Consider the following 27,371-nt stretch of genomic DNA (forward strand, 5'->3'; position numbering starts at 1 on the left):
ATTAATACGATAATGAGTCCTTAGTTGTAGAAAACCGAAAAATTCCCAAAACAATGTCCTCAGGCTAACAAAAAAACATACAAACACGCTCTCAAATGGGCATCATCACATTTACAATCAATCAGCGAATGAACAGAAAATGTCAGTGACATCATTCTGAAGATTCCTTGCTGAACTCTGAGATATGCCATCATGCACAAAACCCCCTGAAGCTAATGTCAGAAACACTGACAAATCCTGTGAAGAACAAGTCCTCTCACGACTGGCCAATTCTTCAATCTTTCTCCAAATGTTTTCCACATTTAGGCCATAAATCCATGTCAATCATGCTAGAGTTGTTCACACCCTTCCTTAATCAACAGAATGCCATCAGCAATAATTAAGAACTGTTATGGCAGCATAATGCATTGTTTTATAAGCCAAATAACGGGGGGATTTTATGACATAAGTGTTGGTGAATTATGACTCCCCATTTCACTGTATCTTTCACATGATTAAAATATGTCCATTAGTTATATTGGTGCCCTTCACACTAATATTGCAGCAATTTTCCTGAAATTGAAGAGTTACACGCAGCTAGAACGGTGAGTTTTGTCAATAACTGGGTATATGAATATGATAAAAGAAAATATGATAAATGAAATACACTACTGTTCAAAAGCATTGAGGCCAGTAAGATTCTTTTATTGTTTTTGAAAGAAGTCTCTCTGCTCAACAAGGCTGCATTTATTTGATTAAAATATTATTACAAGTTAAAAATGACTGTTTCTATTTGAATATATTTTAAAATGTAATTTATTCCTGTTATCAAAGCTGAATTTTCAGCATCAGTCTTCAGTGTCACATGATCCTTCAGAAATCAGTCTGATATGATGATTTGACGCACAAGAAACATTTCTGATTATTGTCAATGAAAACAAACACAGATAAACTAAACAGTAAATTAAACTACTAAACATTAATATTTAAAATCACTTTGATTAACATTAAATCTCAGCTGGACTGCTGGATTTCAAAACAGTAGTCTGGTTTGAGAAAGAATGCAATGCAGACAAAACATGGCTTGTGTTTTGCATCAGACATAAGCCTGTTTTCCCAGAGTAACTTCAAGAGCTAAAGTTCAAATGAGCTGGTTTAGTATTGATAAATTATAAAAATGGAAAAAATCAAACACTGGATTCATCTTTGATCCAAAGAAGCTTTTCAAGTTTAAAAGCTTGTACTTTCATGTTGTACTATCATGAACTGCCTGTCAGACACAACAATAACAGAATGTACTGCAGAAAAAACTGCCTACTAAGAAACGACTTATACAGAGGTCAGAGAACAGGAAAATCTCCCATTTCTGGAAACAAAAATAGCTCTGAAGACATGATATCCACAATGGAAAGTCCCAAAGAACCACTTGAAAACGGAAAATTCCCAGATTCTTCTCAAGACTGCAGATGATAGCTTTACCACATTAAGAGGAAGCAGGAAAGCTTTGAGTACAAAAGCATCTGTACCTGAGATTAGCTCGTAGAGGTTGTATTTGTACAAGACATGATCCTGCTCCTCGAAGTGCAGCGGCCCTTCACAGAGAGCCCGACACTCCACATCTGCACGATAATACTCGGTCAGAGCCTCTTCAAAGAGCATCACAGACTCTTCGTAGTTGCCTTTGTCGTACAGCTTCACCCCAGCAAAAAAGGCTCTCTGTAAATACAAAGATGCACTTCATGATACCGAACTTGGTGTTTCAGGCCTTGTAGGGTGTTTTTGCAGGTATAAGAAACATCAAGCAGTGGCGTAATTGGTAACCATAATTTTGGCGACCGAAAAAATTTTAATGAACAATTTTTGGTTTCAGCTGAAACACATTTGGAAGGTTGATTTGACGTTTTTAAATCAATCTTCATTCTGATGAACCAAAATCTTTTAGTCTATGCTGTGCACAGCTGATGCGTGAGAAAAACTTCACTAAACTTTAATGTAGCATGCCCGCCATCCAATAATCGTTTATTGTTAATTTTGATATGAAAAAGTCTCGACTTTTAAATTCTGTCAGTTCAAACAATAAATGTCACTGTTTAACATGGTGTAGCAGATCGCTGTAGCTGCTTGCACGTGAACCAATCATCTCTTCCTCTTTACTACAAGCTATAGCATGACGTGAACGTGAATGAACATCAGAAGGTATGTTGGACGATACGAAACAACTTATCACGTAATTACTCAATCAGTGTTTCAACCGCGGCAAGACGTCAGTAAATCAGCTAGTAAACAATGTCACGTAACGTTACATTTACCCCAGGAAAGCCATTCAAGTTTTTATTACAGCCACAATTTAAATGTTTATATTTCAACAACGGATTAATATATTAATAAAAAAGTTGAATTTAAATGCAATTCATTTTTTATAAACTCCTGACTATTGACTATTACAGGGTTTTCAAGTTTTATCAAAAGCTTGGAGTGAGATCACATGCGGTTAGGGGAGGAGCCCTAATGGAGCCCCACCCCCACCCGTCCCCGCCCACCAATTTTACCGATTTTTCATAATTAACCAGCATAAACTGAAATTATAACAATTGGTAAATCTGATAAATGACAGAGCAATTCATCACATCAAATATACTCTTTAATGTTATATTTCAAAATATAACAAATTGCTCCAAACAGTTTGGAAAAACAAATCTTTTTACATTTTGAATGTGTCTAGTCAAAATGGTATAATGATTTATTGTGTGGTGGGACATTGTGAACAAATGACATATTAGAGTATTAAGGTGTGTGTGTGTGTGTGTGTGCGTGTGTGTGTGTGTGTGTGTGTGTGTGTGCAATGGCAATGATTAATGTATGTTTTGACAGGATATAAAATATTACCCTGAGCACTCTGCTTTAATACATGTAGCCTTAATGTAACTAGAAAGACTATTAATACAGTATAATATATCATTTAAAATAAAATGAAGAAATACATCTTCATTCCTTCCCATACCCATTAACATTTCCCTTAGTTTCAGATAACGTAAACTAGCCAAACTGAGCCAAAGCTTCTGGCCTGGTTGCAAAGTAGTTGTAGAGTTTTTGACTGCATCAATAATAATGTATACGATGGACTATATATTAAATGTTCTAGCCTAAAAATGTTAGACAAGCTTTCGTCCAACTTACCTTCTCCATCACGACGTGTGTTCACGCGATGTTGTTGGTTACCTAGTAACAAACGTACGGTGGCCGAGAATGTTCCGTCAACCTCCGTGTGTTCGTGCATCTATGTTGCCTAGTAACGAACGCAATCTGGCCGAGATACCTGCTGGTGGCAGGAAACTTCACTTTGTGTGCCTGCGCCTCGTATACAACGTTATATATAAAGCTTGCAGGACAACTTGGTTGGCATTGCCTTTTCAGCGTGAGAAATACACGGTGTGGCGTGTGAGCGTGTGAACTGGTTGAATTGCGTGTGTCTCACGGCCAATGCGTGAGACTTGAGAACCCTGCTATTAAATCAAGTTTAATTTTGCTTTCATATTTTGGGTAAAAGAAAACAGTGCAAAAGATTTCGGTGCATCACTAGTAACTGGTGTTGACAGTCACTCACTTGATGTGGGCGGGATTCCCGGTCAATGAAGTGTTCCTCTTTTACACCCCTCTGGGCTTTGTACTGCTCCAGATCCTCGCCCATCTCCACATGCTCAGGGTTGGCCTGGAAATACGTATGAGCAGCAGACACAGCTTTGTCCAGTTGCCCAAGCTGTTTCAAACAAAGAGAACACAGAAACGTTTTTAAGAAATGAACTCTGGAGGCCCTTTCTAGTCGCAATTTTGAAATGTACTGTTCAAATATTGAGAAATTACATTGCCAATATGTCAAATAAAAGTTGTAATTGCGAGATCATGTCCCAAATGCAATTATATGTAAGAAATGACCACATCATGGTCTTCCAGTAATAAAAGAGACAACTATGTGCCACAACTAGTACACGACAAATCATTATCAGAGTTGATAGAAACCCTGTTAAACAACATAGAACAACATGGTATTACCAATTCGGACAAGCATAAAAATGTATTCTGGTCTGAACTGATCCTTTCAGATGTCATGCTCATCTTGGCCTCTAAAAGGGATTAAGAATTTAAATAAATAATCCGGGGACTTTTTTGATCAATAATATTACTAGAAGAAATAGTCAAAACAAGTTGACAGAAGCCATCAGCTGTTATTTTTCAGCTTTTATGAACTGCAGACCTCAAATCTGTTCGGCAGATCTTGGATTGTCATCTGTTTCTTTAATCCTTCATAGGCTCAATATATTATATGAAAAATGACTCATTACAAAATGACAAAGTTGATGATTTCACAGAAGAAGAAAAACAACAACAGCATTGCATGGATCTTCTGGAATGTACTACAACAAATTTATCAACCTCAAGACACTTTTAGGCTCAAACTGATCTTGGTTTCACTTTTTGCATATCTTTCAACAAAACATTCTCAAACAAGTTGCATGGACCACATTATATGGTGGTTTATTATTCATCCTTTGGTCACTATTTGCTATTGTTGTGTGTAAAAGAGCAGCTTAGACATTTCTCAAAATATCTCCTTTTGTGTTCCACAGAAGAAAGTAAGTCAGACAAGTTCGCAATGAAATGAGACAGTGATGACAAAATTTTCATTTGTGTGAACTTTGAGAGACCATAGTGTGATCACATTTACCATTTCGTAAATCGAATCGATTCTCGCATTTTCAGTCATCCAGTCATTTCAATAGAAATACACGCAATCTGGAATTGTTCATGCAATTTGAAAGCTTCTTGGTTTGAAAGTGACTTCTTTGCGTGCTGTGCTACATACATCCCTACACTATTGATAATAGACAGTGGACCTTTTTTGCAAATGGAAATTTGACGTAATTTTTATGATGTGACTGCACAATGTTATGTAGCTTCTGATGTCTCCAGATACAACCATAGATGGACCAATGCACAGTAGAAAGGATGATCCTGAATCAACCGCCTCTTTTTTCCTTCTCTTTTGAGACTTAGCCAAGGTTTGGTCTTTTATCTGCTACGGAATGAGGCAGGGAGGCTAAAAGCTTAGGAGGATATGCTTGGTTACCTCTGAAAGGCCAAAGAGCAAGCTGGCGTCGACTGCATTCCTGTGTCTTCTTTCTACCACCCCCTCGTCCACACGCACTCTCGTGTCCCCATTGCGAATGGATTGCAAAGACCCTGATTGGATATGGGGGGTATATTTGTTGCCCATCCAAATGCTGACCTGTCTGATTTTCTTCCTAAGCAGGTCAGATCCCAGGCTTGGCCCCTCTGATCCGACTGTGATGTTCAGTCACCTGGCCAGTTTAGCCCACATGCGGTACAGTAAGCTATCAAAAAATCCTCATGCCCTGACAAATCCTGTAATCGTCACTGAACAGTTACCAAAGAGTTCACAAGAGGTTATTGGAAAATGGCCCAGTTAGTCACAAAAGCGCAAACACAGCTAGGAATTAGCCTGGCTCGGCACATTGTCTGCTCACATTCACATCTCGCGCAGCTGCATCTCAATTTTATTTACTAAAAACTTGCATTTCTGAGACTTCAAAGGTTTAAACCTCCAAATTTAGTTGTATTCATATGCGTTTTATGTTTTTATATAAAATCGTTGCCTCATAAATACTAGTCATGTTTCACTCTGCCAAAACCTGGTAGACAAAGGGAAGTAGAAGCACATGACTATTTTACAACCAGCATATTTTAAGTGAATTAATGTTTTGAAGCATAAACCTCCTACGCATGGTCTTAACAGCTTTAAACAATAACTGCTCCTTAATGCCTTGTGAATATTGCAAACGACTTTTCTGTCCTGAATGTTTTCTTGCACATTTTACACATCTAAATGCAGCTTGGGTGTGTATTACAAGGTCATTCCGCTGTGTTATAATATTATGTTGGCATAAACTAACATTATACAACATATTATAACCTCACATAGCTTAACGTAACATACAAACATAACATAAGCTAACCTAACATAACATGCATGCAACATAAGATAAACTAATCTAACATAAACCTAACAAGATAACCTATATAACACGTGCATCCAACATACAAGCGAACAATAACATTACAACCTATAACATATAAAGTAACCTGACATAAGATAAGATAACCTAAAATTATATCATACAACCCAACATAAGATAACATAACTTAACATTACAATTAACATAACATATAACAAACATAACATGCAACCTAACATAACCTATAACATATAAGCTACCCAGACATAACATAAGCTAACCTAACACACAACCTAGCATAACATAAGCTAACCGGACAGAACAAAGAACCTAACATAACATTCAATCTAACATAACAAACTATAGCATATATGCTAACATAACATACAACTTAACATTACATGCAACCTAACATAACTTAACATACATAAGACATAACATAACATATAACATAACAAAAGCTTATCCTAACCTAACATATAATCTATCATAACATACATTCTAACATAGCTATAACTGTATAAGCTAACCTGACATAACAAAGAACTTAACATAACGTATAACATAAAAGCTAAAATAACATCACATGGAACCTAACATAACAACCTATAACATATAAGCTAACATAGCATTACATGCAACCTAACATAACCAAATCTATAACATAAGCTAACATTACAAAGAACATAACATGACAACCTATAACATATAAGCTATCCCAACATTAAATAATACATAACATAACAACCTATAACATTATAAGTTAGCATAAAATAGCATACTACTTAACCTAACCTAACCATAAAAAATGGGGTCGTGCTGTTAGTTGTAGAGACATGAAACAGTGTCACATGTTTGTCTTTAAGTGTGCGCTAGGCTTAATTAGCTTGACTGAAAGAGTAGCTGGAATAACATCTAAACAAAGACCTGAGTCACTGAGCCTGTTGCTAGCGAGTCCTCTGAAAACATATTTTAGCTCACTTCTAAATTACTTCAACAGGTGGTTCTGCAGCTGTTCACTGTACACTTACACAAATCCATAGTGCTGGCTTTACCAGATATTCTCAGTAAAACTGATTACATATTAACCTTTAGAAAATCCCTTCATTTTATATCAAAGGGATACACCCCCATAGACAAACATAGTGCGCAAGACGTTGAAAAAAGTAAAAACCAAACAACATGAACCAGTAGTTTGTTCCAAATTGCATAAACAGACTTCAGCTAACATTTGAGACTTTTGGGTAAATATTTTCCAGAGAGCACCCACCTGTGGCCCTCGTAACTGCTCTTTAATACAGCCCACACCACCGAAGCTTTTTTCCCTGCATCTCCAGCCAGAGTTTATAAACCATTTACTCACTGGCTGTAAAAAAAAACACATCATGTTTGATGTGGGATACAGTCGAAGCCAAGTCGAAGCATGCATGCTTTTTTTTTTTTTTCAGATGAAGAATGTCAACAACATGTTAATAGTACATTTTATGTACTGAGAAAACCAAGCTGTTTGGTGGAGATGTAAAGGATGTTTTAGGTGTTAACAAGAAAAGAGAGCATCCATTAATGTGCTTTTCTTGGACTAAGTGAACATAAGTATCATAGGGCATTTACAAATGCAATTATTCTTGGGTTAGAGACTGGATGAATAAACCTGATTTGTTTAAAACTAAATATTCTATAATAAATAAAACTCAATTGTCAAATAGCAAATGAAAACATATAGTTTAATCAAAGTATAAGCTAATATTTAACATGTTCAAGCAGAACATATTGTCTGAACAGTGAAAACTGCCATTGGCCTGTTTTCACTCAACACTAAGCAATAGTGAAACCACAAGAATCTATTCAAATGCACCAGAATCCCTATATTAAATCCAATGTTTTTACAAGAGGGGTTGAGTTAGTTGTCTATTTTTCTGACTTCACATTAACCGTAATTCAATCACAAACATGTTTTAGAGTTTATAAAACTTAACCTAGCAATAATAACAATGGATAGTGGGAGTTTTGTATTTATAGAAGTAGTCAGTTTTAAAGTTATATATTATTTTCAGGAACTATTGTAGTTTCAAATTCAAATGCCTTGTCCATTTTAAGAAAAATGCCTTAAACTTTTAAGTACAATCAACTTGGATGTTTAAGTCATTTCAACTTAAATTACATTAAACTGACTTAAAAAAAAATAGTTGAATTATTCACCTTATTCCGGAAGTAGCACTGGGTGGCGCCATCCGCGTAATCTCACTTCCTGGTTTAGCTACTTAGCGCTTTGTTTGCCCTGGTCCAATCTGTTATCTGTCTTAGTTTAATTTAATTGCCTTCAAATTTAAATAAATTAGAGATGGCCAGTGTTAACTGTGCAGTCCGTGGCTGCCATAACAGCCGGAGAAAAAGAAATTTGACGCTGTCTCAGCTTCGTTATGAGCATCAAAAGAAGAGATCTGAATGTTGTGGGCCAGCATTTACTCTGCACCGACCCCCGGTGTGCACAAACACTACTACATGTAAAGTTTGAAACATTATTACACCACAGTTTGTTTGCTTAATCACCAGATACATTTGCAGTGTATAGCCAACAGATGAGAAAAAAATAGCCACGAACTGGAGCCTCAACTAGATGAACAAGAGGGTAACGTTAGCTTAGCTAACTGCTAGCTGCAATTTCTTATGGTTTGATCTCTAACACAAGTAATGGCTGTAAAATAAATCCAGCGACTGAATTCTAGAGGACCATAGCTTTCAAACATGGTATAGCATGTGTATGTGTCCTGTAGTGAGACCATTACAACATTAGATGTTTGTGGCTAATGTAGGCTAAACACTAACGTTACACATCGGCCGGGCTGCGATCAGACAGGCGGACGGGTCATATAAACACCTAAAAGTCGTTTAAAAATTACCCTGAGAAACAGTGCATTGCTGTGCTGTTGGTACACACGTACATGGCACATTTGGCACAAATTAGCTTATTTTATGTGACATTTTATCAGTGAGACTTCTCTGCAGTTCTCCTCGAAATTGAATAAGGGTCCGCTAAACCGGAAGTTGGTTTACAACGGAAGTACTGGACAGAAGTAAAAGTGGGCGGGGGCGGAATAAGGTGAATAACTTGAAAATGACTAAACTTATTTTGATGAGTTAAAGTGATGTAAAAATATATCTTGTCATAACTTATTGATCATATGTTTTACTGAGCAATGCACTTATTCTATTTTATTTGGAAAACATCCATGAAATGTAAGTGGTCTTTCCTTTTTTGCATCTACAGCCATCCATCTGCTTTAAAATAAGAGGGTACCTAAAACTTTAAAGCCAAAATGTCATTTCTGTGCCACTAAAATGACCAAACATAACTGCATTTTTTTCTCTCAAAATACTACACTCGTCTTCAAACTGAACTGAGCTATTGTGACACAAACCATCAGGCTGCAACAGTCACTAATAGATCGCATTTTCTTCCACAAAGTCAGCTATGAGGAAAAATCCACTTTCTCCACCTAATTATTATTTATCCCCGTCTTTCTTCACCACAGCTAAAACCTCAAAGTCAAACGGCTGTAGGGCACGTACGACACGTGCTGCAGAAAACAGCCCAAACTTGTGGGAATCCTGTGGATGATGTCATACGTCTGGGGCGTGGCCTGTGCTGACACACACTAGCCCTTTTCTCTGTGCCTCGGGCCACACCCACTCCACACACATCTTGGTTTAATAAGGTAATGTCTGAGGAATGTCTTCAAAGCAGGATGGAACAGACAGCCTCTTTCATTAGAGCGAAAACAAGAAGACATGGCATAGCTGTAAAGTAAAGTAAAGAGTAAAAATAGGCCTACAATAATCCAGCTACTGTATGCTACCGCTCAGTGGAAGTCTGTGAAGGTGGGATCTGGTATTTAGATGGTTTCTTTAGTCGTTTCTTGTTTAGATGAGGTGTTTGTCTGTAGCTGATTTGTTTGCACATAATTAGAGGGAGGTTAGTTGATTAGAAGTTAGATTAAAGGTCAGGACTGACTTGTAAGACTTTTCTTTGGTAAACAGTACTTCTGTTGTGTCTGAAAGAAAACCTTCAGACAATAACATCCCATACTCCTGTAGCTGTTTCAATTTGGTATTTTTTGTAACACTTTACAATTAATTAATTTGTTATCATTAGTTTTTGTATTGAAGGGGTGGATTGGAATCCACTGCTGCTTCAATGTATATGTAATGAGTGATTATAATCAAGGTATTAATCAATATTTTTCGTTCTAAATATCAAATGAGTTGAATGACTTCTCTGGAGATTTTACTTTTGTTATAGAAGTTACCAGTGTGATTACTGAAATGTTCTTTTAATATATTCTTTAATGTCAGTATTTGATATCTGAATGCAGTAACAATGCTTGCCTATTTATCCCGGCTTCCAGAAATGAAATAGGGACTGGTTTTGTGTTTGAGAAAGGTCTTTAAAGGGATACTCCACCGTTTTTTCATATTAAACTATGTTATTCCCTTAACTAAGACGAGTTGATACATACCTCTCTCGTCTCAGTGCGTGCACTCAATCGCTCTGTCTTGCGGCGAAACTTTGTTAGCACTTAGCTTAGCCCAGTTCATTCAATATGGGCCAAGCAGAGAAGCTACCAAACACCTCCACGTTTTCATTATTTAAATACAGTTACTCGCGTAGTGTAACTCGACCTAGGACGGTGACACAAAACAAAACGTTGCGCTTTTCTAAGCGTGTAAAATGGATAACTATATTGTACGGCGGAATACCATAGCAAGTGCTTGTAAGCACTTCGACTTGGCGCAGTAATATCTTCACTAGAGGGAGCGGGGGCCGGTGAGAGGATTTTTCACGAGTGAAGATATTACTGCGCCAAGTCGAAGTGCTTACAAGCCCTTGCTATTGTATTCCGCCATACAATATAGTTATCCATTTTACACGCTTAGAAAAGCGCAACGTTTTGTTTTGTGTCACCGTCCTAGGTCGAGTTACACTACGCGAGTAACTGTATTTAAATAGGGAAAACGTGGAGGTGTTTGGTAGCTTCTCTGCTTGGCCCATATTGAATGAACTGGGCTAAGCTAAGTGCTAACAAAGTTTCGCCCGCAAGACAGAGCGATTGAGTGCACGCACTGAGACGAGAGAGGTATGTATCAACTCGTCTTAGTTAAGGGAATAACATAGTTTAATATGAAAAAACGGTGGAGTATCACTTTAACGTGTTAAAACATATAGGGGTCATTGAAGACTATAGTTTAAGGGACCATTTGTCAGTTAAAGCCTATATTTTCCATTTAGACTAAAGTGTCCTATCCTGAGAGAAAGAAGTTGTTATCTTGATGTTTTGAGACGAGACTCCTGTTTATAGTTAGAGCCAGGCCAAATCCAACCTTGGAAAAGATGTGTGTTGGTGTGTGTGTGTTAGTCTTCTTGCTTATAGGTTAAGGAACCAATGGCATTGTTGGAGATTGACTGAGTTGTTGTTCGGGACATGCTGGCACCCAGCAACCCAAATCTGCGACCTGGAAGGTCACGACGTGCCTGACTTCAGGGTCCGAGTGTCAGCTGCATAATCTATGGAGATATGCTTCTGTCTATCGGTATATGTGTGGAAAATTACTATGTTTATCAATTTCTTAGCCAATGAGAATCATTCAACCTGTAAGCAATGACGTAGCTTAGACCTTGGAAATAGTATAACTGCTGTGATCTTTGTAAGCGGGGCGGCCTACGAACTCCTGTGTGAGTCTTGAAGCTGACTTCTGCTGATGAAACTGCAAACTATCTTCAGTAAAACTTTTCTTCAATTTTTTATAATTCTGACTCCGGGTCTTCTTTCAAACATCTGGTCCATGGGTCCTAAACTGTTAACCCCTAACAGTATTTAGTATCATGACCTAACAACGAACAATACTTTTACAGCATTTATTAATCTAGATAGTTATTTCCTACATACAGCCATGTGAAAAAGAAAGTAGGCTACACCCTCTTTGAATTCTATGGTTTTACATATCAGCACATAAAAATCATCTGGTCCATGGCGGGTCTTAAAATTACGTAGATACAACCTCAGATGAACAACAACACGACATATTACATTGTGTAATTATTCATTTAACAAAAATTAAGTCAAAATGGAGAAGCTATGTGTGACAAACTAAGTACACCCCATGATTCCATAGGAATTAAGAGGGTAAGTAACTGTCAGGTGCTGCTGTAACATCTTATACAATATTAGCAAGATTACACGAACACAAATACGGTTCCCCCTTCACGTGCAAATTTAGTGTATTGTATCCACCAATCATAACATAGTCCCAACCCCTTCACACAACAATGATAGATACAGGATGAACAAAGTCTCAGTGTCTCTCTAATATCAGCTGAAGCAAATATCTCATTACCGAGTAAAAAGTCTGTCCCAAAAAGATATTCCAACGCTCACAGTGATGGGTCCAATTGTATAAGCAAACAGTCACGAAACACTCCAAAAAGCACAGGTAAATCCAGCCAGCGAGGCATTGCAGCAGACTTGGAGATACATCTGTGCTGCGTCTCAATTCGCATACTTATACTACGCCCTAAAAGTATGTACTCTTTTTGTGAAAAAAAGTAGATACTTTTGAGTGTGTAGCAAACAGTAGACAAGCTTTGGGACGTACTATCATGTCACACAATTGCGTCTTTAATGGTTGCTCTCTGTCGCATCCTGTCACAGTAAACTGGCCTGTCAATCATCTAGTCACAGTTAAAATCCTCCACATTTCATTTTCAACCGTATCGGAGAAAAATGCAGAAGCACGTTGATCTGCAGTCCACTCTAATGACAACCTTAATCCTTTTCACTTACATATATTACTGACATGAATTAAATATTAATATGTATGTAGAGGTGCTACACTGCTAATCAAAAGCTCTTTATTAATTGATCATTAACAAGTGTGATCAACTCTATAAAAGCAGAAGTTTTGTCAGTTTGCTGGTCTGGAGTATATAGGTGTGTGTTGACACAATGCCAAGGAGTAAAGACATCAGCAATGATCTTAGAGAAGCAGTTGTTTCTGCCATCAATCTGGGAAGTGTTATATGGCCATTTCCAAACAATTTGAAGTCCATTATTCTAAAGTAAGGAAGATTATTCACAAGTGGAAAACATTCAAGACAGTTGCCAATCTTCCCAGGAGTGGACGTCCCAGAAAATTTACCCCAAGATCAGACAGTGCAATGCTCAGAGAAACTGCAAAACACCCAAGAGCTACATCTCATACTCTACAGGCCTCAGTTAGCATGTTAAATGTTAAAGTTCATGGCAGTACAATTAGAAAACGACGGGACAAGTATGGCATGTTTGGAATGGTTGCCAGGAGAAAGCTTCTTCTCTCTAAAAATAACACGGCAGCATGGCATAGGTTTGCAAAGTTGCATCTGAACAAAACTCAAGACTTCTGGAACAATGTCCTTTGGGCAGACGAGGACAAAGTGGCAAAACCGGCATATCAGCATAAACACCTCACACCCACTGTCCATCACACTGATGGAGGGTTGATGATTGTTTTGTTTTGCAGCCGCAGGACCTGCTGGGCACCTTGCAGTCATTGAGTCGACCATGAAGAGTCAAATGTGAGGCCATCTGTCCAACAGCTAAAACTTGGCTGATATTGGGTCATACAACAGGACAGTGATCCCAAGAACACCAGCAAATCTACAACAGAATGGCTGAAAAAGAAAATAATCAAGGCTTTGCACTGGCCCACTCAAAGTCCAGACCTCAACCTGACTGAAACCTCACTGAAATGAAGCTGTTCTAAAGAATAGTGGGCCAGAATTCCTCCAGAGCGATTTGAGAGACTGATAAAATCATACAGAAAACTATTACTTCAAGTTATTGCTGCTACAAGCTATTGAATCATGGGGTGTACTTTCTTTTACACATGGAATCTCCATTTTGGCTTAATTTTTGTTAAATAAATAATGACACGTGTAATATGTAATGTGTTGATGTTCATCTGAGGTTGAATCTACCTAATTTTAAGGCCTGCTAAGGACTAGATGATTTTTAATTTTGTCCTGATACGTAAAACCATAGAATTTAAAGAGGGTGTACTTTCTTTTTCACACGACTGTACTACAATTTATACATATATTAATAGTAGTTAATATTTCAAATTGTATAAAATAAAATAAGTTTGTCTTTTGAATGAAAAATGGCAGACGGGAGTCTTCCTCTGCTATTCACTGTCGCTTAGCAACCAATACATGTAACAGTAGCAGCTCTGGGCATGTGACCCAAATTGCAAATCTTATTGGTTGGCCGGTTTTGTTTGCAGTGCAAAAACTGTTACATTGACGAACGCCGTTTTAAACATACGTTTTAACCAATTTAAATGTTTATTGGACCAAATTTTCACACCAAACATTTGTCTTGGTGTGAACAGGCCTTCAGACTTCCAATTGAGGAGGTTCGTAAAACCTGAAGAAAACTATCCATTAGCATTTCCATTCATCTCATAGCAGTTTCTCGGCTGATTGAGGGAATTGTATCCCATTTGTATCCAAGCTCACCTCTCTTCCCAAACCCATCCCACCATTTCCTTTCACTTTTCTCACTTCTACGAATCCCATTTAAGGCTTAAAAGGCCCATAAAATAGTAATAGTTCTATAAATCATGGTAGGCAGCTTTCCTAAAATTTCCTGTTGCATTAAGGGAGACAAGTTTTATGTTATGGATAGAGTTAAAATTCTCTTGAAACATCATCCAGCTTTCACTCGATTATAAAAATCTACCCAAAATTTGATGAATGCACACAGTTAATAGTCCTCAACATCTTTTGCTCCAGCACTTCATTTTTCATGTCACTCCGTAGGATCTCTTGGCCCGGAGCGGAGGGGTGAGTCAGAACTCCCTCCACATCCTCCACATTCCTGCGGAGCCCTAGGCCTAAGAGAGGGCAGCCCCCTCGGATCAGCGCGCCCGGACTCACGCTGACCTCCTAATGACCAGACTCCCCACTGGAGAGAGCAGGGAACATTTGATCAAAAAACAACCTAATTCATCTCTAGTTCAAACACGAGCCTGATGCGAACTTGCACTCACCCTCCGTCAGGCGCTTTTTTTATGAGCTGAATCCGTTTCAACTTGTGAAGCTTTATTCAATATACATCACAAAGTACTTTTTCCTTTACGAATGAGTTCCTCTAGAGGTCAAAGAGCCTTTTATGGCTTCCAGTGAGGCATATCAGTGCGCCATTTAAACGATTGGAAACAGAGCGAGATGGGGAAGCTGTACTAAAGAGTTCAATCTAAAGCAGGCCTGGACTTTATAAAGGAGGCTGTGACTTCACAGAGCTGCCTTTCATTCTCCCACGAAAGCACCAGCACCCTCGATTTTCCTCCCTGGAGGTCTGCGCGCTGCATTTTGTCATGTTGCGGATGCCCATCTACATCTATAGCTCTGTACTGAGTGCAAGAAAACGGAGCAAAGATTACTGTATTGGCCTTGTCAGGTGTGAATGCTCATGAACAACCCTTATAGAGGCCCCAAAGAATTCTGGGAACCCTGAGGTTCTGGGTGCCAAGTGATGAATGATTTGTCCACGGTGTTGTTGACAAGTTTTTAATGCAAAGCAAACTCAAAGTAAACCCCAGGTATGGCTCAGGTTTCTCTAAGTCTATGGGATATTTTTCTTCTGTTTTATCTTTCAATGGGGGAAAACCATACAAAGTTTTGGCAGTTGTCATTATTATTCTTTCTGTTTGCTTTGAAGACTTTTCACAAAGCAACATAAACATCCCGTCTAACGGAAAAGTTAGTACAGTTAAGCCTGGATTCAACTTCCCACGCAACAAATATTGTGAGTGCGATGAGCAGTGTCAAACAATTTGCCAGTCCACACTGAACGTGAAACTGCTGTGCGACGTGACAACTTAACAGCCAATTAGAAAATATTTGATGTTTAATTGAGTGCATTAGTGCCCGCCCAATTTTGGATTTTTCCCATTCAATCACAGGTGAATCACAACATTACAAATTTCACATTTTCAAACCAGACAAAATGTTCCAAGACTGTGTACAGTACATAAAGGCTTTAATAAGGGAAATAACTACAATCCCATGAAGCACTGTAAATTATTGTTAAAAATGACGTAGAGTCAGATACATATTTTTAAGGCCAATTACCGTGAAAATAAATTACTTTTGGAGTGGTGCGTAAATAGAAACAAACGATTGCCAAAATATGCTGTTTCTCAAAGCATTCTTCACTTGCACTTGGTTACGACAAGGTGATTTATTTTCAATTAAAAAGGTTAAATAAGGGACCCACGCTTGGCGCACTATGGATACATTTGGAATTGGCCTGTGCTAACATCACCAAAAACCAACAAACGAATAGGTTTGCCAAACCTCATAACACTAAACTTTTTAATAACCTCATATATTAGCCTGTTAAAGATGCATAATGCGGAATGTTGTAATAGTTTTGTCTTGCAGATGGCTTTGTTTCAGTTGTTTCATTAGTAATGATCTACTAAAGCAGCTCAACTTGAATTAACATACATCAACAGGCCTTAAAGGGATAGTTCACCCAAAAACAAAATTCTGTCATCGTTTACGATGTCCGCAATCAAACAGTTGACGACAGCCATTGACTTCCATATTAGGAAAAGAATACTATGGAAGTCAATGACTGCCGTCAACTGTCTGATTGCCGACATTCTTCAAAATATCTTCTTTTGTGTTCAACAGAACAAAGAAACTCATACAGGTTTGAAACAACTTGAGGGTGAGTAAATGATGACAGAATTTTCATTTTTAAGGTGAACTATCCCTTTAAGGCCTGTTGATGTATGTTAATTCAAGTTGAGCTGCTTTAGTAGATCATTACTAATGAAACAACTGAAACAAAGCCATCTACAAGGCAAAACTATTACAACATTAACAGGCTAAAATATGAGGTTTTTAAAAAATTTAGTGTTATGAGATTTGGCAAACCTATTCGCTTGTTGGTTTATGGCGATGTTAGCACAGGCCAACTCCAAATGCATCCATAGTGTGCCAAGCGTGGGTCCTCGTTTCAGATCACAGCATGAGGCAGGTTATTTAACCCAGGGAGAGCAGCGGAGGAGGTGCAGGGGCCTGTTATCTTTAGAGGAGTAGAGAGTTGGAGTTTTGACAGTAGCCTGGCTACTAATACTGCTGGCAGACCCCTGCGAATATTGAGCCAAGTGGAAGCTCCCTTCAGCCCCAGAGCCGCCAAAAGCATCTCCACCAGAGATTCATCCCGGCCCCCGCTGAAGAAAACACCAGCTGTACTCCGACAAATGGGAATAAATCGCTTTCTAGGGGGCGTTCAGGGAGGTAACCCCTTTCTGAGATGGGATAACTGTTTTATTAAACAGGATGACTTATTAATTTGTTTTTAAAATTATTTTAAGGAGGGATTTATTGTTGGAAAGAACATCTGTTTTTTGAGTTTTAGTTACTATACAAAGTTTCTAACCAAGAAGAAGATCAAACAAATCAATGAATCATTTAAAGTTGTGGACACAATAAAAAATCAGTAAAAACAGACCTCAACGACTAGATTTGTTGTTGACTAGCATTTACTGATCAATATTTACATCTTGAGTGTCAAAGGTTCAACTTAGCCACATTTCTAGCTTGCTTTCACAACCACTCAGCAAACACACTGATTTATGACTGATGGTGAGTGGTTAATTTAGTAACACTTTGGCTGAAGAGGCATTTCCAAACCAAATCCACTGCACATAAATTACAGCTACAACTAGGAGCCAAACACTGAATATTGCAAGAAAAATACCTGATGTAAATGAAAAATGAAAAATGCTAAACCACATGAACGTCAAACGTCGGATCAGAGGTCAGTCCTCCACCGTAACTCGAATCTCTCGTGAACGTGCGTATGGCCGTTACCGGAAGCCAGTGATTACAGTTTATTAAGTTTTAAATATGGGTATTTTTATTACAAAAACCCATTGGTTTGCTTCAGAAGGCATTTATTAACCCACTGGAGTCGTATGGCAATTGTGAACAGAAAAAAACAAAAAACAAACATCTCTGGCCTGTTACATTATATTGTTTCATAGATGTTTGAATGCATTTAAAATGGAATGCATTTACATTCAGTGAAAGCAGGAGCAAAATCCACATGAACGAAATGAGATCTGTTGTGTTTTCCAACTAAGGCAACAGAATCAGCTTTGAGGGAGATGGAAAAATGAGCAGAAATAACAAAAACACAACTGCTCTGATGACCTCTACCCTGCCAGAAATCAGTCGGATCAAAGGGCGCAAGTTAAGTTTGGCTTGTCATATTTTTATGAGAGACGAAGGACATGATAATGGAGGTGGAAACATAACAGGTCATCTCTGATTACACTGTGTGTCAATAGGTCAGGGGTCCTAAACCTGCTGGGTGATGACTTCACTGCCGGCCGGTGCCACGAGTATGGAGCAGTCAAGAATCCAAGGACGTTTGATCTGGGATGGTTGCGAAAGGTCAAGCCTGGCAGGATCTGACACACTCCTCTTGTAAAAACAAGCAGAAAGACAATTGCACTGACCAACCACACTGTAGAAACAATGAATCCTAACGGCTTATCTCCAAATAATGATTTCAATTCAAGTAGACATTTAACAGATACTTTCATCCATATAACATTACAACTATTACTCTGATGTTTAAGTACAACTAACCTTTAATTTTACAATTGCAGCCAGTATTTTTTGTAACCACCCAGTAGTTTTATTCGTTATAACTTACTATTCAGAGGACTTATCCAATGTACCAATCTAGTAGCAAAATAGCAATGTGCTAGGTTTGTTTGTGGATAGGTTAGATGTATTAACATCGAGTTGGAGTTCGTGTAAATACAAATTCAAGCTGCAAAAAAATTATAAATTAAGCAAATACATATTTTTTCTGTTTAAATAAACTGGTTTTATACAACTTAGTGTGTCCCAAGTCATTATTTGTCATGCTAAATAAATATGCTAATGCTAATGTATGCACAGAGCTCTCATGCAAACATAATTTTCACTGTTCAGAATCTTAAAACGGACACATTTTCTTGTCATCCACCAAAACCGACCTACAAACTGACAAATCTCAACACTTCATGGACAGAAAGCTGAATCCAGAGAATGACGAAGCCACATAAGGGATATATTCCCAGCTAATGCTTGATGTACAAAATATGATGGCAGTTATTTTATTTGGCTTTGTTTCACAAGTTAACAAATATGAAGCCTTTATGAAGTATATTTTGTACACAAGACTATTCGTCGCTGAAGCAATACCACACTGATCGCATCCATATGTTAATACTGATTCAAGGAAATGCAATGATCTTGTGCATCCCATGAGAAGATCTCCATGTCTTTGCAAATCTGACTTTTGCAAAAGCAAACACTTAAGCAGAAGTAAAATTATACATGTTTATGTAGTATATTTGGTTTTCATCCTGTCGTTTATAAAAAGTAGACCCATTCCTTCATTAAAAGCATCATCTGCTCTAGTGGTAGAAACTTTACTATGTATGTTGAGGATATAAATATAACTGATTTTAATGAGTTAGCTGAAAGTCATAAGGACTCAATTAAAAGATACATCTGACTTCATCTTGAAAGAGGGGATGTCTTTCCTCTCAAAGAAAACTTTGCCAAATAAAACATTGTTAGCCTGACTCAGTCTTGGTTGCATGATGATGAAAATCATGTGATTTTTAACAGATGCTTAAATAGATTGAGGCTGATATCCATTTGATAATAAAAACAGACATTATTCTTAATCAGAAAATTCCAGATGTACTTACATTTTTAAACATGTTAATATCTTTTTCATGAAGCGACAGAGAAAAACAAAGTTTCTGCTCAAAATGATCTCAGATGCAGATCCCTGGTTCAAGAAGGAAGGATAAATAAATCTATATTAGGTTATACAAAGCTTCTTGCTGTGGATCTCCCCAGAGTCTTGTAAACCAAAAGAGCTCGAAAGACTAAAAATGTCATCTCCTTGTTTACCCAGACTCTGAAACAAGACTCACTGTTTCAGTTTAATTGGCAGATTTGTTTAGCAAAGACAAATCTTCTTGAGTATACAAATTTAGGGCTACGTAAGGATCAACTTCATTATCTCAGCAATATAGAGTTGGATGCTTCCAAGAGGGGGGAAGGGTTTCAATTTCTTACAGCAAGACTTTGCATGGACAAATAAACATCCCACGACATTCCTTAGCTACACAGCTATAAAGTGGCATGGCATTTGTGAGTTGAGGGTTTACAATTACGCAGCTGTTAAATGTAAAGCAGAGATCCTTTTGTTCATGTTGAAATAAACTGTAGCACAAATGCTGTAACACATCTGTTCCATACGGAAAACTTTAATTATATAGTGGATAAACACTATTCCAGCGTACAAAGCCCTTGATTATTAAAACGCAGACATCAGAAGTGGGTTTATTCCAAGTCAGTAAACTACATTCCTCAAACTGTAAATAGCTCTGGTTTAAAAACGGGGTGCTGAGCAGGTTTGCAGAAAACAATCTTGAGGTGTTGGCTTACGCCCCTGATGGTTTTAAATTATTTATAAAAGGTGTTCAGAGCTAGAGATTTTCCACTTGACTTAAACTATTAAATGCAAAATAGTTCTAATAAAAGCCTAAACACATCTGCCCAAGTGAAAACATTGACAAGAGATGCCAGAGTCTATTTATAATTTAATTTTAGAGCTTGTGGTTTTACCAGTGGCAAACGCTGATGAAAGAGGGCTTTCAACAAGCCCTGAGGAAAGTAATGTCCCAAATCTTTGCTTGGCATATTTTTTTCATTTTCTATGCTGCAATCTCCTCACATATAGTACTGAAACAAAATGGTAAAATAAACCAAATTTGGATGTCCTGAAGGAAATGACAGCACTTAAAAGGCAGCACAAAAAAACAGTTTTTGCTAAAATGATCCAAAAACGAAGAAAGTTCTGTTCTAAAACCTAATTGGCTGCCTAATTAGTATTTTAAGGCATCATAGGCACACTCACAACACAAAGCTTGTATAGGAACGAACATTATTCTACCTTTTAAGAGATTTTAAGCAGCAACTAGCTCATTAAAAATATTAATTTAAGATGGCAGGAGTCAAGAGAAATGATGTTTCATTCAGTAAGTAGTAATAGTCCAGTCATTTTATGAAAAAAGGTTGAACAAATTGCAACAGAAGCAAACTCAACTGATTTTGTATCCTCAATATGTCCTGAGTAAGGAAAAAAAAAGCCCCGACGAATCCCATTAGGGGAAAGTTTCGAAAAAGACCCAAATATAGCCTATTCATACGCCTATTCATTCTCTTACGTGAATAGGGTAAACATTTTAACCTTTAGATATCACTATGAAAATTACTGAGTTGATTACTTACATCAAGACAAACAAAAAATGTATTATAAGTTTTTTGAAATGGTTTGTTAACATGGACAAACGGTGCATAATCTAATTACGTATGTGCTAATTTGCATGAATACCACAACAGGTCTAAACATTGGGTCTAGCCAGGTGAAAATGTCTTGTTGAATCTTGTTGACACATAACAGTAAAATACTAAATGTTAAGGTCTGAATGGAACCCATTTAGGCTAACTGATGAGCATTAATACATAGGCAGGAAGAAGTACTTTAAACCAGCCTTTATTAATTATTATTGCAGAGATGGGGTTTGGGGCTGGGTCCGTGGGACTGTTTCTGGGGATTCACTTTTTATTTTGCCTACCTTTTGTCTTCTGCATTCTCCTTACCATTGTCTCCTGTTCTTCCCTCAGACTCGTCCCCCAGAAACAGTCCCACGGACCCAGCCCCAAACCCAATCTCTTAAAAATTAATAAAGGCTGGTTTCTAAAGTACTTCTTCCTGCCTATGTATTAATGCTCATCAGTTAGCCTAAATGGGTTCCATTCAGACCTTAACATTAAGTATTTTACTGTTATGTGTCAACAAGATTCAACAAGACATTTTCACCTGGCTAGACCCAATGTTTAGATCTGTTGTGGTATTTATGCAAATTAGCACATATTAGATTATGCACCGTTTGTCCATGTTAACAAACCATTTCAAAAAACTTGTAATACATTTTTTGTTTGTCTTGATGTAAGTAATCAACTCAGTAATTTTCATAGTGATATCTAAAGGTTAAAATTTTTACCCTATTCACGTGAGAAAAAGAATGAATAGGCGTATGAATAGGCTATATTTGGGTCTTTTTCGAAACTTTCCCCTAATGGGATTCTTCGGGGCTTTTTTTTTTCTTACTCAGGACATATTGAGGATACAAAATCAGTTGAGTTTGCTTCTGTTGCAATTTGTGCAAGGTTGACCCCCATTTTGGCTTAAAATGACTGGACTATAAGTATAATTAAGTATTTACAAGTGTCGATTAAAAGTCTACTTATGTGGGTTATGTATTTATGCATTTATGTATAAAACTTTTTTGGTTGTTCATTTACACAACAATGCCGTTTTGGTCGTTCATTTACACAACAATGCCGTTTTGAGGGCCTGAAAAAGCAAACTTTTGAAAACGGGTTTCAAAGTGAACGGTACAGTTATCAGTTCGGTGTAAACTACAAAAACGCGAATTTGTGAAAACGGTGACATCATGCGCATGTGTAAGACACCCCACAGAGTGAAGTTGCGGGAAAGCTTCTTTCCCTCCTGTCCTTACTTAACATTTGTTCCTTCTCCCCCCACTTCCTTCCCTTTACAATTCTTCTCTTCACAGAAAGATTAGATAAAAATTATAATGTTCTATGTCAATTCAAGTGAATTAACAGTCATGTTTGGTATCATTTAAAATGACTCTGTGTGACTGGTACAATGCTCTCATCTCCACAGAAGTAAACCAAATGGTAATAAGGGTTTAGAGATACTTCGCTTACTGGGTGTGCACTTTTTCCCAGTGTCCTTCATCCAAAATACCTCCTGTTCCTCGACAAGGTGTGATCTCCCTGTGTCTATAACTCTAGTCAATGCAAATTCCTATTGTAAGTTCATTCCCCACATTGGGGGATGTTTTGTCTTGGTCGGAGTACTTAAAGAAATTCTTCAAGAGGCCCGGGGCGATTTTGTAGCCAGATCAGCCTGTGATGCTGAATGTCCAGACACTCAGCATTATGTATTTTTCTAATGTCAGGTACATCTTTTACTCTTTATCTCTGATCATTTGATGTTATTGTATTGATTATCTTTGAATTGGATATGTAATTGGCATGATACACTTACCTGACTAACAATAAATTGTTGGATATATTGTGACTAACTCTGAAATTATTAACTCTAGTAGATTAAGTTAAGTCCATAACACCACAATTCTACGATCAGGTTAGTAAACAGACTGAAATCCAGCTTAGGTGGAGCAGAGAAGCACTCCGACTGAAATTTCAGAGATCCGACTAACACATTAGTAATGTATACTTAGAACTGTAGAGGCTAATAATGAGTTTTCCGTTGACAACAGTGTTGTTAGATCAATCTAAATAGGGTGAGCCTCAACCTCTAATTATTCTATAGTATTATTCTAACTAAGTGTACGTGGGAAACCACTACATGATTATACAAAGTTACCATTAGAAGTAGTTAAGTTGGTCGGCTTGGTTCTATGATAATGGTCGTGGCCTCTGGTTAGATATAATCTTACCTTAATTGTGTTCAAATCTATGGGGACTAAATAATATATTCTAGAATGAGCAAAGTGGAGTTCGGCCATCTAGGATATTAGTCAATCGCCTTTGTCTAATGACCGATACTGACAGGGATTGTTTTGACAACATTGTTGTATGTACGCGAAAAACGCAAATGAAAAAGTTTTCAGTTTTTAGTTGTGTAAACGTACTCTTAGACCAAAATGGATGGACAAAAAACAGCCTAAACCTTGTTTCCAGGTTTTAGGGACCTGCATGCTCAGACCAGCTTAAATCAGCTAAGACCAGCAAACCTCCATAGGCTTGTTTATTTTCTTGGTTTTCAACAGGGACCATGACAGGTGAACCCCACAAAAAAAGATGTCAAGAAAATGCTAACAATATTGTTTGTTCTAGAAACATTTAAGAGTGTGTCAAGCAAACATTGCAAATTAACCGTGACCACAAGAATGTGTTTAAAATAGTCCGGGGAGAAGTTTTATCTCTCTCAAGTGCCTCTAAAACACTGCACCCAAAAACAGGTCTCCCATGAACTGCGTTCATCTGTAACGACTCTACCAGACCTGCGTTCAGTCTACATTTAAGTGAGTGTGACAGTGGACTCAACGCAAATGCTTTCCAGCTACACGCACTTTAACTGGAAACACAATGCATGCTCTCAGCAATTTCTCAGAGACTCGTGATCAAACATCGGTCATGCGCAAGTCTGTTGGCAAACAATGCATGAACTGAGAGAGCACATGCTTGTGGTTGCAGAAACAGACTAGCATGCGTTTACATCATCCGCCACCCAAATCTGACAGCACGGTACGATCCAGACGAAAATGTGCTGGCAGTTCAGTGCTATTTCCTTTCTGGCCTGTTATACAGGAAATACTTAAATACAGCCTGGGCTTTTCACACAGGTGCAGCGATAAGTAAGCATGTTCCATCCTCAAATGCAGTGGTAATAAAAAAAAAAAAAAACTTGGCTTCATTCAATGCTAATTTTGGGGTCTTGCCTTAGGGGCTGTAAAACACGTAGCCGCCGGAGCCAATAACCTGTAGGTAATAATATAAAGCAGAAAAACATGCAAGGTAACATCATGATTCAATATAGACGTCTCGGATGGGTTCTGAGACTCACTGGAGCGTTTCCATTAGTGGACCGTGCAGGAACTACATAAACGTGACTGTGGACATGATTTAGCCTCAGAGTTCATCTAGAATTATCCATGATAACCATCTTTAAACATGGACTCTATTTGCGGGTAATGAAATAGAAAATGTCTGTATTCCTAAAATAAGAAAAATAATAGAATGGAAGTACTGTACTCACCCAGTTCTGCTCCTTGGCACCAAGGCAAGCACACCCGGTGGGCTGTCAAATTGGCATAATTAGTATGATATAGTATGCTATTATGACCTCATCATTGAATTGCCTCCTAAGACACAAATATCGAACCACAACCACAAGCTACATTGTGGCTGCAGCAATAGGATGATTGGTAAAATTTGTAGAAATGGTTAAACTTGAATGATGGTGTGGTTGAAGGAGGGTTATATTACAGTTATTTCTGGACTGTTAGATCACCCTCATAAAACTTGATGTAGTGTCTAAATGGTTGGTCTATGCGGCTAATGTGGGGGAAGAAAATCCACGTCATCCATATCTTTCTGGTTGCAAACTTTCAAAGTGTCCTCATCAAGTTTAAAGGACCTGGCCTAGACCTGGTTTATACAGTTCATATAATTTATAAACCACTCAACTATATTACAAGGTTCAAGGGATTTTGTCCAGGGAACGGTTGTCTCACCCCTTGCCACACATGTCCCAAGAGATTTAGATGCCATCTAATCCCAGTTACGATTATAAGTAAGAAGGTCTTCAGGAATTTAGACTTTTTTTGTACATGGCTCGGCATGGAGAGGAGAAATGATGCATCCAACCTGGTTCCACTTTATTTCGATAGTCCACTTTAGACATTCTACTAACTATGAGTAACTTTTCAACTATGTCAACTAACTCTCATTAGAGTATTAGTAGACTGTAGTAGACTGTTAGGTGGTTATGGTTAGGTGTTAGGGTTCGGGTTAGTAGAATAAGTTGACTTGTAGTTGCCAAGTTAGTTATAGTCAGTAGCATAGCTGTTGCGGGACCATCAAAATAAAGTGTTACCAGATATTAAGCATACAGTCTACTAATAATCTAATGAGAGTTAGTTGACATGTAGTTGAAAAGTTACTCATAGTTAGTGTCACAGTGTTGGTTTATGTTCCCTGGTGTCCACTAGAGGTCCTCTTCCCCCACGGTGTCATTCACATTAGGAACTGCATTCCCCACAATCCTTGTCTGCACACATCACTGTTCATTGCACCCAGCTGTTCCCCATCATGATTGTTAGTTTCTGTGTGTATAAATACCCTGCCTGTTTAGTGTTTGTTACAGAGTCCTTGTTATTCGTCACACCACATTTGAGGTCTGTTTCTGCTCTGGTTTACCTGTTTATTGTTTTGTGTTTGGATTGCTTATTTGGATTTTGACCCCTGCCTGGATGACTACGATTTTGGATTACCCTAAATAAAAGACACTGCTCTTGGATCTACTTTCCCTGTTTCCTGTGTGTGTATCGTGACAGATAGTAGAATGTCTAAAGTGGACTATCGAAATAAAGTGTTACCTCTAACCTTTTATGCAACACTGGTGTAATTAGGAATGTTGAAGCAAGTTGGATCCTAAAATCTGCATGAAAGTGGCGCTCCAGGACGGAGTTTGGACACCCCTGGTCTAGACACATCATCCCAACCCACTATGCCCGCCCACCCCGAGATCCCGTTTCCATTGGTTGAACTTTCAAATGATGTTGAAAAACACTGCGTCATGATCGTGACGTGATCAGATTCAGGAAGTCTATAGTACTTGGCTTTAGCCAATAAGCATTTCACATCACTCCACAATCTATGCATTGTCTTATGCTGCATTTGGGCTTGTTTGAGACCACCTGCTCTAAATAAAGACAGTCGATCTGCTATGGTTTACTAATGTTTTGCATCATGTGTATACTGTGGAACAACGATCGATTAAGGGAATTTACATAAATTGACATCCCAGGTTGTAATTCAAGTTAACGACCATCAGAATGGCTGAATGGAGCTCAGGGGAATATAGGGAAATGGTGACAGGTAGCTTTAGGAATGAGATAATTGGCCTGTGGTTTTGGATTTGAGAGGAAACTAGATAGGACGCATAGTAAAAGCTTAAGAAACATGCCACAAAAGCATTAGTGAGGTAATGGCTGATGTTCCCACTAGGGTAATTGGAGCAGGGCGTTCTTAATTACAGTACAGCTGAATGTGTGACTTTAAAAGCTTCAACTTTCACTGGCAGTCCAAACAGTAAGTCAAAGTAAGCTATGGTTACGGGGTGACATAATATCTGGCTTCTGTGCAAAACCTAGGGGCAGTTGTAATTGTTTTCAAAGCAAATGTGCATGTTCTGCCCTGACAGTTCTTGGGTGAGGCGTAAAGGAAAAGTTCACAAAAAAATTAAACCATTGAACATCTTCTTCCCTGTAGCTCTAAAATTTAATTGGGGGATATTAACATTTTGCACATTAAGTATCATTTGTGCCAAATTTTTGTGCCCTAATCATGGAACCGATGCAAATGAAATTCGAGAATGAAACTTTAGC

General features: G+C 38.0%; 1 protein-coding gene across 2 annotated transcripts in view; it reads right to left on the minus strand.

Moving 5' to 3' along the window:
• Positions 1 to 27,371, minus strand: part of p3h2 (prolyl 3-hydroxylase 2) — a 50,557-nt gene that overhangs the window by 11,605 nt on the left and 11,581 nt on the right. The window contains exons 1-3 of one of the 2 annotated variants that reach the window (XM_084117448.1): positions 5,105 to 5,600; positions 3,584 to 3,736; positions 1,506 to 1,695 (exon numbers count right to left, since the gene is read on the minus strand). In XM_084117448.1, the coding sequence (XP_083973574.1) occupies positions 1,506 to 1,695; positions 3,584 to 3,736; positions 5,105 to 5,251 (490 nt within the window). In that variant the 5' untranslated portion in view covers positions 5,252 to 5,600. Of the gene's footprint in view, positions 1 to 1,505; positions 1,696 to 3,583; positions 3,737 to 5,104; positions 5,601 to 27,371 lie in introns of those variants that run through there. The other variant, XM_084117447.1, reaches the window with a different exon arrangement.

This window comes from Abramis brama, assembly GCF_963993115.1.
Source record: "Abramis brama genome assembly, chromosome: 6".
NCBI lineage: Eukaryota > Metazoa > Chordata > Actinopteri > Cypriniformes > Leuciscidae > Abramis > Abramis brama.